General features: G+C 54.2%; 1 protein-coding gene across 1 annotated transcript; it reads right to left on the reverse strand.

Annotated features, from left to right (window-relative positions):
* Positions 1–3,005: 3,005 nt before the first annotated feature.
* MEX3A (mex-3 RNA binding family member A) lies at positions 3,006–16,655 on the reverse strand. The gene is made up of 2 exons (XM_075736960.1): positions 15,819–16,655; positions 3,006–4,130 (listed from the first exon to the last, which is right to left on the reverse strand). Exons 1-2 carry the CDS (start codon positions 16,285–16,287, stop codon positions 3,025–3,027), a joined length of 1,575 nt encoding a protein of 524 aa, XP_075593075.1. The 5' UTR covers positions 16,288–16,655; the 3' UTR covers positions 3,006–3,024.
* Positions 16,656–17,139: the final 484 nt, after the last annotated feature.

Below are 17,139 nucleotides of genomic sequence, written 5' to 3' on the forward strand. Positions count from 1 at the left end.
CCCCCCCTCCCCGCCCGCCCCCACCCGCCCCCGCAACCCAGCTCTTGCCCCAACCGCTCTCTCGACATCACCGGGAGAATTTTGCACAATGAACGGTTAAAATACAACCCTGGGGTGGGGGGCACGGGACATGACGGAGGAGGTGGTGCGCACGGGGAAGGGAGAGGTTTCTGCCCGGAGAACAGAAGCGTTCTCCCTCTCCCTTCCCCTTCTTTTACTGGGACCAAACCAAAGCCAGATTTGGAACGAGAACTGGGCCAGTTTCAGAAAGGACGTGGCCAGAGCTGGCCAGGGCTCTGAAGCGTTTGCCGAGGCAACGCTTCAACGCGGCGTGGAGGGGGGGAGGATGGCTTTCGCGTCCGTGCCCTGGGACAGCACCGGGCCGCGGCGGCTTTGGGAGTCCGGCCGGAGCAGGGCTGGCCAGCACCCCCGGCCCTCCGTCGGCCCACGGCTCCCACACGGCACCCACACCGGCGGGTCCAAAATACGGCACCTTCCTCCGGGAAGCGCTCACATCCCGACCCGGTCCCGGTGCAAACGGCTGTGCACGCCACAGGGCCGGGAGAACCAAGTGGCCGGAGATTTCTTAAAGCTTTGGGGAGGAGGTGAGTACAAATTCGACCTGACAGTGTCCCTTTAGCACAGCATTATTATTGGTTTTTTTTTTTTTACTTTTTCCAAAACATCAGCATCCACTACAGAGCCTAGGAACGTCGTCCACCCCTCCATCTACCTCTTGCCCCTACGTAATATTTTACCGTTGATGCAAAATGGTGGAGGCACATCATTTCACGCCCTTCCACCCGATATCTGAAGATCGAAAGTGGATCTTTATCGACGCAGAGCACCGGAGCAGCCCGCCCCAAGAGTGGCAAGCTCAGCCTCTCCTCCGGTGACCGAGGATGGCTCGAGCAGACCATACCGGGGTGGAGGCAGCAACCGGGAGCAAGCGGCAGCAAACTGAGCAGAAGAGGGGATGTTCCCAGGAACATTATTACGATGAAAATAAAGTCTCCTGTAACTGAAGGGAAAAAAAAATCTCAGGCGATTTTTATTAATTTTTTTTTGTTTAGTTTTTTTGTGGGTTTTTTTTTTTTTTTGCTGTAGAACTGTCTCTGCCAAGTTGTGAAACTTGTTGGTTCAGTTCTAAATCAGGGTCCAGGATCTGTGAGCAGAAGTCGAGGGGTAGGAAACAGGGAAGCGGTGGTGGTGGGAGAAAAATTATATATATGATTTTATATACACATATATATATATATAGGTGCTTGATGAGTTAAGTGCCTATACATATATATACACATATATTTATAGATAGGTATACTGGTACTTGATAGGTTAATCCAACACACATCTTTACCATCACAGCATTTTGGCATCCAGAGACTGGTTGAACAAACCTGACGATGTTAAGATGCTGGCTTGCGTCTTGCGTGCATTGGCACAGAAAGCCAGATTCAAAGCCCATCCTCTCCCACTTCCCAATGGTTTAAAAAGTATCTGATTTAACAAAACCAGGAGTCTTGAAATGATTAAAAGGATGTTCAACAAGGCATTTTTTTTCTGTTTTGTTTCATTCTGAAAAAAATATAATATATAAAAGTGGCCAACCTCAGGAAGATCCAGGTAAAGGACAGCTGAAGAGGTTTTGGTCCATAAAGAAATACTTTTTTCTTCTTTTTTTTTTCCCCCACTCGGTTTTGGGTAACAAAAGTTTTGGTCCAGTTTAAAAACGACGACAACAAAATTATATATATAAACTCGGGGTTTTTTTTTGCTTTCTGTTGGGATGCATGTTGGTTTCGTATGGGCTCATTGCCTGTATTGCATGATCGTCTTTCTTAGGTTTTGGTGCGATATATATATATTTTTAAGAAAAGAAAAGCACAATGTTACGTGTGTGCGTGTGTGCGCGTGCGCATGCGTGTTGTGTGTAGCCGCAGCTGGCATCACTTGGAAAAAAGGATGAAGAGTGAACTACGGAAACGCGGAAGTCGATACACTCCCCCCATGGATGGGAACTCAGGACTGCTTTTGAAATACCCTGTTAGTGACTCCTGATTCGTCTGATGAACAAATCCCTGCTCGGATAAGGAAAAAAAGAACAAAGTTCCAGACTCCACGGTGGCTCAGAATAATAAAATAAATGCTTATCGCCCAGTGTGATTCCAATAGGTTCTTCCAAACCTTCTTCAGTTTCACCGGCGTCATTTTTATTTCTTCATCTTCTTTTTTTGATTTTCTTTTTTTGTGGTTTTTTGTTTGTTTTGTTTTTTTAGAAAAAAAGGAAAACAATAAAAGTTCTTTAGCTGCTGTGGTTTTTTTTTTTTTGTGTTTAAATCTTTGAGGTAATACAGTTGTGCCCTCGTTCTAACAGGTTCCCAGAGGTTGATGGTTTCTTTTTTTTTTTTTTTGTTTTTCTAAATCCCCGTCATCCGTTTTCCTTTCTTTCTATTTGTTTCTTTCTGAGCTCCCAGTTGGGCTGACATCCCTGGGGGGGAGGAGAGTAGGGGCTTCAGACCAAGATGAAGATTGAACGTGGCTGGAGAAGAAAGGCTGGCAGGGCCCTCCCCGCGTCCCTGCTCCCTTCCCCGTCCGATCGAGATGGCCTGGCTTGGTCAATGCAGAGAAGTCCCAATCTCACCACCAAAAAAAACTGAACTAAACCGCTTTGCTTGCGAGATCCGAGTGTGCGTTCAGAGTACTTGCTTTAAAAAAGACATTGCAGGCTGGAGCATCGTTCGCCCTTCAAAATTTCTGGCTTTGCTATTCATTTTAATTTTATTATTCACTTTTTTTTTTAAAAAATAACATACATTGCTTGTAAAATAATTTTTTCTTCTTCTTCTTCTTTAAATTAATTTATTCTTTCATTCATTTGTTTGTTCTTCAGATGTCATTATTATTATTATTATTATCATCATTATTATTATTATTATTATCATCATCATCATTTTTCTTTCCTGGACCCCCCCACGCTCCCTTCCTACCCCCACCCCCCCCACCCCAATGCCCTGCTCTGTCTCTTTAGGAAAATATTCTAATGGCCTGAGTGGCTGCAGCGTGGCAAACCGGGCACTCCGGATCAGTCCTCTCACAGATCCTCACGGCACACTCCATGCAGAAGAGGTTGTGGCCGCACGGCACCAGAGCTGCCGTAACTTCGCTTTCGAAACACACCATGCACTCGCGGCTGCTGGAGACAGACGTCCGGGCAGCGGTAGTCGTTCCCAGCTTGGAAAACCCTTGGAGCGGTTCCCCCTGCGACCGCCTGGGGAGACCAGAGAGATTGGGCTCTTGGATGGAGGAGGACGGGGAGCGATGTGAATTTGGGTGGATGGCGCCGGTACTGCTGGACCGCTGCTGCTTCGAGAAGAGCACCGAGACGGGGTTGGTGTTCTCCTGCCCAGCCCACATCGGGGCACCCGACTCTGGCACCCCGTAATACAGATCTTGCTTGTTCACGCCATAGTTGGGGAAGAGGTAACCGTAATTGAAGTCGTTTTGGTCATTCAGCCGGGGGGTCTCGTAGACAGGGTCAACAGAGCAGTCGCCGATGCACCCCAGGCTGTTCTGCCGGAAGGTGGAGAGGGGCTTGCAGCCCGGCGCCGGCGTGTGGACCCGCCAGGCCTCCGAGTAGCGGTTCTCCATGCCAGAGTCAGGGCTGCTGGAGAGGAAGTCGTTCTCGTTGTTGTACTCCAGGATCTTGCCTGTCCTCACCGCGATGTGGGTCTCAATCTCCTCCCGGGCGCGCTCGACATTGCCAGGCGCACCGGTGATTTCAAAGACGGGGTCCCGGTCCCGGCTGGGCGTGATGATGTAGGTGTTGGTCTGCTGCTGGATCCGCTTGATGGTGGCTCCTTTGGGGCCCACCACCAAGCCCACCACGCGGTAGGGCACGCGCACCCGGATGGTGACTTGCCCCGGCAAGGTGGGAGCGCTGCCAAAAGTGGTGCCAGCCTTATTGCGGGAGGCCCTGATCATGGAGAAGTGCTCGGCAGCGGAGATGATCTCCCGCCGGGCCATGGCCACGTCCTCCCGCCGTCCCGTCACCATGAAGACCGGCTCCTCACCCCGCACTGGTGTCTTGATGTAGGTGTTGGTCTTTGCCCGCAGAGCTTTGATCTTGCAGCCTTGGGGAAGAGAGAGAAAACAAGGCAGGGAGGTTAGAGAGGCTGTCCCGCCGCCCTCCCCTCTCCTCAGGAAACCAGGCTGAGCTGCCATGCTTTCAGCAGGCCCTGCACCACACAGCAGCCACTGCCTGAGGACCTAAAATGAGGGAAAGGCCCTTCTCCCCCCAACCCTGACGGGAGAAATGCCGGAGGAGAGTTCGCCCCTCGCCATCCCTCAGAAGCTCCCCGTTCCCTCACCCTCAGGCAGGCGTCACCATTTTGTGTGCTGCCCCCTGCCACACAATCCCCCTCAGCTGCCTCCCCTCAGCCATCAGCCACTCCTCAGCCATCAGCCACTCCTCAGCCATCACCCTTCAGAGATGTCTCTTACACACACCCCCAAGCACCAGGGAGCCGGCAAGGGGGATTCAAGCCATCCCCATGGGCCAGCGGTCCCTGCGAGGAAGCCTGTCCCCACTGAGGCCCAGGGCCCGCCATGTTGCCCCTCAGAGAAGATGGCCATCCTGGCTTCCCTCTCGTCAGAGCAGCTCTTGGGATGGGAAGGATTCGGCTGACACACGGGGCCACGAGAGAGGCTGGAGATGACAGGAGAAAGCTGAGTCCCCATGGCCAGGCACAGCTGATGTGGGGCCCCTTCGCCACCCCACGCCAGCTCACGGGGAACACGAGGGGAGAGACGTCTGCCATAACTCAAGAGAGCAGAGCCCCCCATGGGGACTTCTGTGCTACTGTGGAGCTTCTGGGGTGAATTCGGTGTGACCCTGGTCACTTTTGGGGGGCCAAGCTTGGGGAGGCGTAGCAGAGATGCAGCAATTTGGGCTCCCCACCTCAGATAGGGTAAGAACCCAAACATCAGCACTAGAAGGCCAGGGGATATTTGCTTTGGGATCAAAACAGCAAGAAATGGGGCAGGGCTGCCTTCCCGTGTCCATGCAGAGCCCTTCGCAGATGCTCACCAGGAGCCACAGCAACGGCACGGCGGTGGCCGCCCGGGGAAGCGAGGCCATCCAGCCAAGGGCTGTGTTTCGCCCTTGCCTCCCCATCTGGTGTATCAAACACTGATGGCCGCAGTCCTCCCCACCACAGCGGTCCGGGCATGCGGACCCTTTCCCAAAGTCATTTGCCACGCCAGTGCTTTTGTATATCAGCATCCACCTCCCTGGAACCCGCCAAGCCTATTCCCCCTGCTCCTTACAGCTCAGAAAACATCTTTCTGCTTTTAAAAAAAAAAAAAAAAAAAAAAAGCGCAAGAGACTTTCCAGTGTGTTTTGGCTTCCAAATAATTTTTTAGAGGGGTTTAGAGCCAGCTGTGTGACTCGAGGTTCCTAGATGACACTGGGACGCCATCAAGCAACTAAATATTTTTACAGATGTGGCACAGTTTTCTAAACTACTTCTGGAAACCCTCCCTGCTGCTGTGCTCCTGAGCCCTCTCTCCAAAAGCCTTACTCACTGCCTGAAGGCATTTTCAAAGCCTGGCACCAAGTTCCCCTGCAGACTGCAGCTTCCTCTGCGGGGAGGCTTGCTCTAAGCTCGGGTCTCTAAGAAAAATTTAAAAATGTGATTCTTTAGGGCACCGCATTTCTACTAGTGCAGATGGAGTAAGGCGAGCATTTTGCCCTGGTTTCCCAAGGATTCAGGTGCCTGACTCAGGGCTCATGGAACAAAAAGATCCGGATATGGCACTGAAACTTCTGCGAGATCCCCCAGCTCTTCCTCACCCCGTCTTCTCTCCCCAAAAAGGAGCCCATCTCTTGTCCTCTCCTCTGACCATCTGACACCAGCAAGTTTTCCTCAACATACCCCACCGACATTATACTTTAACACGAGAGGACCTGCAAATGATGCTTCTGCAACCAAGCAATTAAGATTCCTCAGCTCGTGGGCTGGAACATTATTATTTATACAGATCCTAATAAATAACAACATCTCTCCCAGCTGGGAGTTCAGGGCTGCCACTCACTTAGTGCTGCCACTTATCTGCGGCTCGTCTCATGAGACACAGACTTGTGACATCGGGGTATTTACAGAAACGTAACGATCCCACCACCTCGTATCATTAGCAAGAATCGAACCCCGCACCTCTGGTGATAAAAACAGAACCTCGTGCCACTACAGCTGACAAGAATAATTCCCCGCGCTCGCAGTGGCGGCAGGCGCCGCGCGCGGTACAACCAATAGTTACGGCTGCACAAAGCATGCTCAGCCTGACAGGTCACACTCGCATCTCGCAACATCGCATGGGCACCGGGGTGCAGCCTCGTCAAACTGCAGGAGACTGCGCGAACACGAAACCTCCCGGCATAGCTTCGAAACCCCACCGCCTGTCAGAGGGTCTTGGCATTGGTGTAGGACACGTGCCGGTAAATCCTGACTTCGCTGTCGACTCCCAATGCGAATTTTAAAGCTACTTCAGCTCTCTGAGCCTCAGTCCCCCATTTGCGGAACAGGAATAATAGCTGTCTCTTGTTCTGTGTTACTGCAAAACTTCCTATAATACCTAGCATTGTGATGCTGCTGCATTAAACCGATCTCTAAGCCACTAATTTCACGTTCCTGGGGAATGGAAATGCTCGATGTGACCCAGAGAAGGAGCTGGGCAAATTCCCAAAATTCAAACCAAATCCACCCCCTGCCAAATCCAATGTAGTTCATATGTTACTCCCCACTGACTTTGCACCCTGAAGTATATTTGCAACGCTTTGTTTAGTAAAGTTTCTGAACAGCTGATGTGAACTGATGGTCATCTATGGTGTTGTATTATTAGCACTTGGGAAACTCAAAGAACAGGACTTTATGGTGCCAGGCACGACACAACTGTAGAATAAAACCACGCAGACAAAATCCCAGAATAAAGGTTCATCCCAAGGCGCCCGAGGAGCGCAGGATAAAACCGTAAGGGCTCACCTATGCCCTCCCATGGTCCCAGGGCAGGCTCGGCTCTCCCTGACCCATCCCTGGCAGACATTTCCCTGCTCCGCTTCTATGCTGCTCGCTCCAAAGATGGAGATTCCATCTTAGGAAGATTAACTGAGATGCCACCATTTCCCCAGGGATATCACCGGAGCGTCGCGTGGAAAGAAAAGGGGGTGTCAGCGGCAAGCATCCGCGCTGAAAATGACTCCCGCGCATCAACCCAGATGGAGGTAAGCGTTTGCCGAATTCCTCGGTGACCCCCGTTCTGCCTCCCAGGAGCGCAAGGCTTGCTCTCGTTTGCAGAAGGACCTCAGGTAGGCGTTTGTCAGAGCTGGGCTTGGGTTCGGAATTTTTCTAAGCCACGGGACAATGACCGCGGGTGGGGGGGAAGAGGGATCTTGAGCCCAGCACGACAGGAAACAATCGAGGAGGCGACACGGAGGGTCAGGCAAGCAGAGCGGTGACAAAGGACGGGGGCTCCATGCTGGGGACAGATGGAAGGAAACGGTGGCAAGGAATACACATGAATGAGGGCAAACGTAAGCAAGTTACACGAGCTGGAGAGGGTAGGAGGGAGTTAGGGATGGAGGAAAGGCGATGGAAATCGAGGGAGAGGCGCGCCGTGATCCTTCCGAGGGAAGAGGAGAATCGGGGGTGTGAAGGCAAAGGAGAGACACCCCAAAATGGCAAGAAGGAGACGGGGAAGGAGAGAGCATGGCGAGAGGGGGAGGGAGGATCTAGAAACGGACAAAAGGACGCGTGGTGCAGTCGATGGTGTGAGAAGCAGGGGGAGGAGGAGGGAGGGTCTCCGTGCAGGCCTGCAGACAGGAAAGCCAGCTTTGCAGAGACAGACAGATGGGGGATCCTGTGCTTAAAAACTGGAAAAAATAACCCCACAGGAAATTAGACCAACTCCATCAAGACCAGCAGCCCAGCAGGTTCAGTGGCCCAGATCTCTAGCAGCTCTAAACTGGTGCAGACAACAGGCCAAGCCATCAGCGGCATAAATCCAGATAACTCCACCAACTTCCAAGAGAGCTGCACTGATTTACATCAGCTAAAATCAGGCTGGGCTTAACTCTGATTTACCCACTTAGTGCCAAGGCTCCCAGCCCATCTCAACCCCAACCCTGACCTTGCTTCGCACGACTAAATAGGGGCTGAGCCTCCTTTGACATCGCTCTGTTTCTGACGGAGCACAGCCAGATCAGGATGTGGCCCTTTATATCCTGGCCGGATGAGTCGCACACTCCTATGTGCCTTTTTTTTTTTTTTTTTAAATGAAATTTGTCCTGTATGGTGGTTTTTTTTTTTTTAATGAAAGGCTTTCTTCGTGCGTAACTGAGATTTGAAAACAACATGCAACAAACAGCTTTACTCGGTGGATTATTAAAAGGAGAGAGAACTACTTAGTAGGTGGTGTTAAAAATGTAAAACTAAGAGGAGAAAAGGACCTGTAGAAACTATAATAATATATAACTTTGCTCTAGTATTCTACTCTTTAAGGCAGTGTGCAGACATCAGCTAATTGATCCCTGGCAGACTCCTGCCAGTTAGTTTTTATATTACAGAGAGAATTAAGCCCTTTCTTGTTGTGTTTCCACTACCTAGCTTCTATTATTCTGGTTTTTGCCAATAACACAGATCCCAAAGCATTTTGCAAAGGAGGCTTGTATGATTATTTCCTCCCCCCACCCCTTCTTCTTTTTAACTTCAGTTAACTGAGTGCCAATTGACTCAAAAGCAAATGTGTTTGCAAATTACCCTAGTAAGCCACAAATGTTAACATACAGGAACAAACCCTTGAGGATTGTGGAGCCTCCGGCACCCAGACCAGTTATCTAACTGGAATTAATCCGCAGAGCAGCTAGCTCTGGCTAAAAAAACCAAATAAATAAATTGAGTCTAGACGTTGCCAAACTGGGGAAGGGTGTGTGTGGGGGGGGAATCAGGGGGAGATTTGGATGCACAGCCACATTCTCCTCTCTGCTTACCCCTGCATCAGGGTTAAACAAATCCATCAAAACTAACAGAGAAGGCTTCAAGAGCTTGGTCCACCTGTCCAGCTAAGGCTCACGAGGGCAAGAAGGGCGTAGGATTCTATCTGACCGCCGTTTACTTTGCACAAACCCTTCCCAAATCTTTTCTAACTAAGAATGGCGTAAAACCAACGTGCTTCCGTGGGACCTCACTGTGGTTTACACCGAGGCTCCTGTGCCCGGCTCCGGCAGGAGGAAGAGGCCGGAGCAGTGCTTGGGATGGATGTGCCCTGCACGTGCCCACTGCACCGCGCACGGTGTCGATGCCAGCAGCAAGACAGTGCAATGGAAAATGCAGCCATGCCGGTGGAACAGTTCCATCGGATATGTCACTCCAGTGTAAATTCAGAGGTAAACCCGCTGACAACCTTCTCCTGACTGCTGCTAGGCCAGATCCTGCACAGGTACAGACTGCTACTGGTGCAGTCTAGAGGGTCTCATCTGGCACAAACTGGGACACCTCCAGCACATGCCAGTTTATGCCCAGAAGTGTGGGCTTCACCCGAAAGCATCAGAGGTGCTGCACCAGCTTACAGCAAACAGCTAAGGATCCAGCCCCAAAGTGGGGTTTTTTTTTCCGTTGATCGTGTTTTTGTGTTTTGGTTTGGTTTTTAAATGTACCACGCAAATCACTCCAGGTCCTTATATTTCTTGTTTTTATCAGATACAAAAATATCTCTACAGACAAAAGATTTTTAACCCTCTTCTCAGTTATACCAAAGCACCGTTACACTGCACCAGTATAAATTACACCTGTAAATACCCCACTTAAGACATTTTGACATCGCTGGCGTGGTATAAGAGAGCCTAAGGGCAAATTAGGACTTGGTCTTTTTTCTGTTTAGTCATAAAATTAAAAAAGACCATAAAATAAACAGCCTTCAAATATCTCTGGTAAGGTGGGGCATTCTTTTCCCATTTAAGATGAAAGCCATGTTAAAAGACAAGCACACAAAGAACATCGCAAATAAACCCTCCTGAATATCTGTGGGGTAAGATTTTGTTGCATTCAAAATCTGATGAAAGTGGTGTCAAAAAAACACAAATGCACACAAAAGGACCACAAACAAACAACTAAATCCCTTTGCATTGAGGTTTTTATTGTACCGATGATGCAAGTTGTGTTTACAAGAAGGGGGGGGGGGAAAAAACCCCACACCACCACACCACAAAAATAAGCAACCACCTCATTTCAGTGCAGCGATTTTAAGCTTTTTCACGTAGCGATGAAAGTTGTTTATAAAGCAAAAAAAAAGGAGGGGGGGGGAAAAAAAAACAAAAAAAAAAAGAAAAAGCAACGCGACCCGAAAGCAACAACCCAGATGCCACAGACAATCGCCACCTTGTTGTGCGGCGGAGGAAAGTTGGGAACTCGGGCTGGAAGCCCTTGGCCCAGAGCAGCCGCTCTCCGCCAGCAATGCATCACATCGGGGTGGGTGTGACCGCGGCCCCCTGCATGGCACAATCCTGCCGCGGCCCCGCGGCGGCACACGTTCGGAGCCGGACGGCGTGCTGGAGAAAGCGGGGCAAGGCAAGCCGGCGGGGGGACACGCAGGAGGAGGGGGCTGCCAGACAAAGGCAGGAATGGGGGGCGGGGGCCCCCACCCTACGCCAGCACGCTTTCCCACTGCCCTAGATTCCGGCCGGCTGCTCTGCGGCGCAGTTCACTCGGTCAGCGCGGCATCCAGCAGCCGGATCCGATGCGCGGAGCGTGCGTGTCTCCCTAGAAAATTCCCTTTGTCTCTCTCCCAGACCCATTTTCTCCTCCCACCTCTAGTTCAAACCGCACAAAGTCGATCCCGTTCTGCACTTTTCCCTGGTGTAAATTCAGATGAATTCTCATTAACACTTTATAACAATCTGACACCGACTGCGATTTCCCTCTCCCTTTAAGGCCCATCTCAAGCTGCCAGAGCGGCATAAGGAGGTTGGTTTTCAGGCCCCGCCAGACCGGGCGGCTTTAGCTCCAAGATTTACGCGAAGCGAGCAGACAACAGGATCTGACCCCCTCGCTGCTTCTCGGATGCTGTACATCCACCTCCACATGGTGGGTGGGGGAGCTGCAATCATCAGACTTCCTCAATGAAAAAGGCTTCCTTGGACTATTTTTAAATGCTGAAAGCGTTAAAGCATGTTTGGAGCTACACAAAGAGCCCAATCACCTGGGGTTAGTGGGGCCTCTTGTTATTTGACTTCACCTTGCCAAGAAAGAGCAATTTATGTTAAGCTCCTCTCTCACATAATCTCATTCCTGTTGACAACAGTCTAGTTAGAGCAGGCTGGGAGATGCTTCATCAAAGGGTGTCTCTGGGTACAGGTGACAATGGATGCTACTATCGATGATGAGAGCAAAAATACTCGTAGAAGGAAGGTACCTGCTGGGAGCGGGCGGCTTGCACTGTCGTGCTCCGCGCAGCAGGAAGCCAAACTGACCCACTACCTTCTCCCCACGCCTGCACACACCAGGCACACAAAGAACCATCACCGTGTCTTCCTAACTACAAGATCTAGCCCCAGATGTGCCCCACTTAAGAGTCCGGCGGCATCTTCCCCGGCTCCACTGACAGCAGCCCAGGAAAGTCAGACACACATCTTCATCAGGCTGATCTACACCTGCCTCAGGCGACTTCTAGGGAAGAACCTGGACATCTCGGTGGCTGAGGATTTCTGCCCCTTTCTAAGTTCATAGTCTGAATGGCCAAAGTACGACACCTTTAGACACTCTCCACCCTTCCCAGCATCTCTCCCATCTCAACCCACACCCTTGGGTTGCAAGAACCTTCTCCTTTCCAACTCCCTTGGTGCCCCGCCATCTCCTCAAAAATCACCTGCAAACCACTTCAGTGCTTTGTCTTTACACCCTGGCAAATTTATCTGAGAACACGCGTCGTTCCAGAAAGGATGTTGTGGGGAAGATGCCCACAACAAGAGTTCGCAGGTGAAATACAGAAGCCACCGAGCACCCCAACGTACCACGCAGGTCCAGACCGACTCCAGAACCAGGGACCACCGTGCAATGCCATGGCACGTGCCAGGAGGTTCAGCCCCCCAAGCTCAGCACGGCTGGAGTTGACACTCCTGCCACACGCCAAGGGAAGGGGGGGAACGATCTGCAGGAGCCGCAACACAGGCAGAGACATCCCTGCTCCTCACCCTAGCGACAACAGGAGGGCACGCATGGAGGTCATGGCTCCACTTCCAGCCAGAGAAGGGATGTCATTGCCAACCATGGCCAGGCAGACTGGAAGAGGTTGTAAACGTCAGTCAAAGGGATTGTTACGACTTTACTCCCTCATCCTTCCTTTTTCGGTTTCCTCTCCTTCAATTTGCAAAGCGGTCCTTGGCACATCCCACCAGCCACCCAGCTCCCCACCACGGGGCATCGTCGTGGAGGAGCAGCTTTCGGCGCCTGCCCGGCCAATTCCCGCAAAGTTCCCCCTTCCAGCAGTCCACAATCTCGTCCCAGCGCGTTCCCCATCCCACCCGGCTAGCGGTCGCGCCGCTGAAGAAGCGCTGCTCAAATTCAGCGCACAAACCGGCACCACCGCAAACTCGAGCGAGGTTTCCAGCGCGCGATTGGCTCCGCGAGGGCACGTTAACAGTTCCCGGGGAAAGGCGGGGAACCGCCAAGCACAGGTTTCGCTCCTGCAGCATCTCTCGTTCGAAGCGGAGCCACCCCCTCTGCCACAATTAAACCTCGTCGCAAATCACACTTAGAAACGTTCTAATAAAAATATATGGGGCTTGAGCCTTATTTATACTCAAGTGCCTTTACACTCTTCCAGCAAAGCAAAGGGCAGCCTTATGGCAGGTGGAAATCCCACTGCCATGGCAAAGGGCCCCCGTGCCCTGATCCAGCCCTCTTACGTACATACATGTCAGAAGGTACACTTACAAAGATGGTACGTATTACTTTAATATAATATGAAGGAACAGTGTGGTTCATCAGATCGAGAATATTGAGTTAAAGAAAAAGCTCAACCCTGTTACCAATTAAAGCCCTGAAATAATTTTTATTTCACTACGATTTCTTGTCCCCCTCTCTTTTCCAAGACGTTCACCACCCCATTCACAAGTACCCATAAAACACTCGTTTCCTTAGAAAACCACCAGCCCCATGAGCAGCATTACCAAGGGGGTGACAATCGGCAGTTTCTGGGTTCTCCCCAGGGATTCCTGGTCAGGCATCCGTGAGAGCGCAGGATTCGGCCCCCCCAGGGTGCCCCGCACCCAGCTCCATCTGAGACCAGACCCTCATAATCCAGCCTTCCACACAAAAACAAGACCCAGGAGACATTCCTGCAGGCCTTTAAAAATAATAAGTGCGGGCTACAGTCTCTGCTGGAGTAAAGAGCTGTGGCTGCGGGGACTCTGCTGAAGCAATCTTGGTTTCTACCAGCAAAGGATCCGACCCACCCGCCTTTATAAAGGGGCACAGCTTACGCTGTCTGACCCACTAACGGATGGAGCGCCGCCGAGTCCGCCTCGCCGGGGCTCTGGCCCACTGACATTTCCCGGTTTCCCAGATGTGGGAAAGCCCTCACACACACACACACACACACACACACTAAAAATGGTGGAAAAAATCCAGGTCTCCACGTTCCTCTCCATCACTCTGGCCACAATGGGCACGCCGCTGCGTACCGAACACATTGGAACACACCCCCTTCTCGGGAGTTTGGGGCAGCAGTGAGATCCAGGAAGAAAATAGCCCGGGCACCTCCCGCATCATCTAACATTTCCATTCGATTCCGCCTGCCGAATCCTCTCTCTTTTCTAACTTTATTAAACAAAGGGGGCCTGATTCTCCACGGCCTTGCACCCGACGGTGCAGAGTTGGTGCAAAGCCCCGCCGTTTCTGGCCGCGCTCAGCTCCGTGGCGGTGTAAAAGCATCACCGGGAGGATCAGGCCCGGGGGGGGGGGGATGATCTTCTCCGCCATACCTTCACCCCCCTCTCCAGCCCCCGTTTCTCCACCTCCCCAGCGCAGAGGCCACGATCCCAACGTGGCGGTGGGGGGAAGCCGGAGCCATTCCCTCTGCCGCAGACACCTCGAGTTTCAGGGGAGGACAGCACCCCCCCCCTCCTCCCCGTGCTCCTGCCCGCTCTCCATCCCAGCATGGGGACCCACCTCTGGCTTCACTGGTGGGAGAGAGCTGGGCCACCAGAGGCCCCATTGTTCCCGTAACATGCTCCAGTGGAAGGATGCACAGCCATTAGCCATTTGTATCCCTCTCCCCGTAGCACCCCCTTGCCCACCTCAGCCTCTGCACGTCCCCCTCCGAGAGCACCGGCCCGAGGAGCCAATCCTCCCCCCACCCCACCCCGGTCAAACTGCAACCCCCCTGCTCGGGCAATTTCAATTCCCAACCCCAGAGGAAGCATCTGGCTTTGGAGCCGCAGTCTTTGCCCGTCACACTTCCAGAGCGTCAAGTTACTTGCTTAGAGAAAGAAAAAAAAAAAAAAGAAAAAAAAAAAAATCCCACTTAGCCACACTATTATTATTTTTTTTTTTTCCCTTCTGCAAGAGACACAAAACTTCTCTCGCCAGCCCCATGTTTTAACCCTGCGACGGCTCCCTCAATGCCAAGGGCTGCTCGGCGGAGCTGCCCACCCCGCAGCGCACCTCGCCCCCACACGCACACTCGGGAGCCCGGAGCGGTGGGGGTGGGCGAGGGGTGACTTAAGAGTGGGTGTGGTGTGTGTGTATATATATATATATATATATAATTTTTTTTTTTTTTTAAAGCCCTCCTCCATTCCACCTCGCTCCGAACAGAGCCGTAAGGAGAACAAAAGCATCACTGTCGCGGAGCGTGGTCAGCGGCGGGGCCGGGTGGCGGAGGCGTGCGTGGGGCCCACGCGGGACGCTCGGATGCCCGCTCCAGGGTCCCCGCCAGTCACATGGTTGCAGAAGGAGTTCAACTTCCATTAATCGGTTGTTTGGACCCGTGCTAGGCCCGGCAGCTCGCCCGCCCGGCCCCGGCGAGCCCCGGTACAACCACACCCCCTCGCTCCGCCGAATCCAACAAAGGGGATTTTTCTCCCCACCGCGCCGAGCCCGGCCGGGGAGCGGGGACCTGGGGCCGCCGGGCTCCACCGGCAGCCAGCCCAGCTCTTTTTTTTTTTTTTTTTTCCTCCCCCTCCGCTTTATTTTATCATTTTTTTATTTTTTTTTTTTTTTTTTAAAGGAGGAGGGCGGAGAGCGCGGTTCAGGAACAGCTCTTTCGCAGAACCGGAGGAGCGACGAGCTCCGGTGCAGACAACCGGACAAGCCCACGCAGGCATTCCTATAGATTCCCCCCCCCCCCATCCTCCCAAAACAGCCCCCCTGCCAGAAGAGCAGAGACCCCTCTCCGCAGCCCCGGGAGTCCCGCTCCGCCCGGGGTGGGGTGGTGGGAGACGGGCTGCCCCCCTCCGCTTTGTCCCCGGCAGCGCTGAGCCGACCGGGGCGCTGATGCCCGCCCGGCCCCGGCCCCGAACAATGGGAGGGAGGGAAGGAGGGAGGGAGGGAGCGGCGAGGGGCGAGCCGCGGGGGAAGTTGGCGGGGCCCCCCGGCGGGGCGGTCCCCAGCCCTCCCGGCCGCAGGGATGCCGCGGGCGGCGGGGGGGGGGAAGTTTCCCGAGGAAAGGGCCCGGCCGGGCGGAGGTGGGGGGGGGCGGAACACGGACACGGGACGGACACGGGACACGGGGACCGGCGGCCGGGCGGGGACCCGCGCCCCGGCTCTCACCTTGCCGGCCCACGATCTCGGCCACGTGCTCGGAGCTGGGCACCGGGACGCACTCGGTGGTGTTGGAGCTGCTCTTGAGCCTCAGCTCGGCCTCCTTGTATAGCGCGCACAACTTGGGCTCCGCCGCCCCGGCGCTGGGCGCCGACGAGCCCTTCGGGGCCGGTGGCGGCGGCGGCGGCGGCGGCGGCGGCTGCTGCTGCGGCGGCGGCGGCGGCGGCGGGGGCTGCTGCGGCGGCGGCGGCGGCGGGTTATTGTTGTTGTTGTTGCTGTCCTCCACCAGCACCACGGCGGAGGAGGAGGAGGAGGAGGAAGGCTCGCCTAGCCCCAGCAGGCAGAGCTGGTCCAGGGCGAGCTGCAGCGCCCGGTCATCCTCCAGCAGCGCTCTGTCTTTGCCGCTCCCACCGAAACAGCCTAAATCGCCGAAACCCCCGTTCCTTTCCATTATCCCTGGTACTACCAGGCTAGGCATGGCTAACAAAGACTTGAGAGGGGGTTGGGTGGTGGTGGTTGGTTGGGGAGGGGGGGGGGGTGTGTGAGAGCGAGAGGAGGGGAGTGGGGGGGGGGGGGACACAAAGAGCTCGGGAGGGAGAAGGGAAAAAAAAAAAGGCAGAGGGAGAGAAACAGAGAGAGAAAAGGACCCTCCGCCCACCTCCCCTCTGCCTGGCCAAGCCCCTTTCTCTCTGTAACCCGAGCTCCCTCGCCCAGGCACTTCCAGCCCGCCGGGGTCCCCCCGCCGCCGCCTCCGCCCCCGGCTCCCAGCCGCCGGCGGGGTGTGCGGAGGGCCGGCGGGGCGCGGGGCGGCGCGGAGCCCCGCGGGGGGAAAAACTCTTTTGTTTGAAGGCGGCTGGGCGCAGCGGGAGGCTGCCCCGGCCCGCGGACTGCTGGGGGATGTAGTCCCCGGCCGCAGCGCACACACCACCACCCCCACCCCCCACCCCCCCTCCGGCGCGCCGGCAGCGGCCCACGGGCGGCGGGGGGGGAGCGCGGGTGGAGGGGGCTGCGTGGGGACCCGCTGGGACATGGGTGGAGGGGGCTGCGTGGGGACCCGCTGGGACATGGGTGGAGGGGGATGCAGGGGGACCCACCATGCAATGAACGGGTGGAGGGGGCTGCGTGGGGACCCACTGTGACATGGGTGGAGGGGGCTGCGGGGGGACCCACTGTGCCACAAGTGGAGGGGGCTGCGTGGGGACCCATTGTGCAATGGGTGGAGGGGGATGCGTGGGGACCCGCTGTGACATGGGTGGAGGGGGCTGCATGAGGACCCACTGTGCCACAAGTGGAGGGGGATGCGGGGGGACCCGCTGGCCAAGGGTGGAGG

Source organism: Balearica regulorum, chromosome 28, assembly GCF_011004875.1.
Source record: "Balearica regulorum gibbericeps isolate bBalReg1 chromosome 28, bBalReg1.pri, whole genome shotgun sequence".
Classification (NCBI taxonomy): domain Eukaryota; kingdom Metazoa; phylum Chordata; class Aves; order Gruiformes; family Gruidae; genus Balearica; species Balearica regulorum.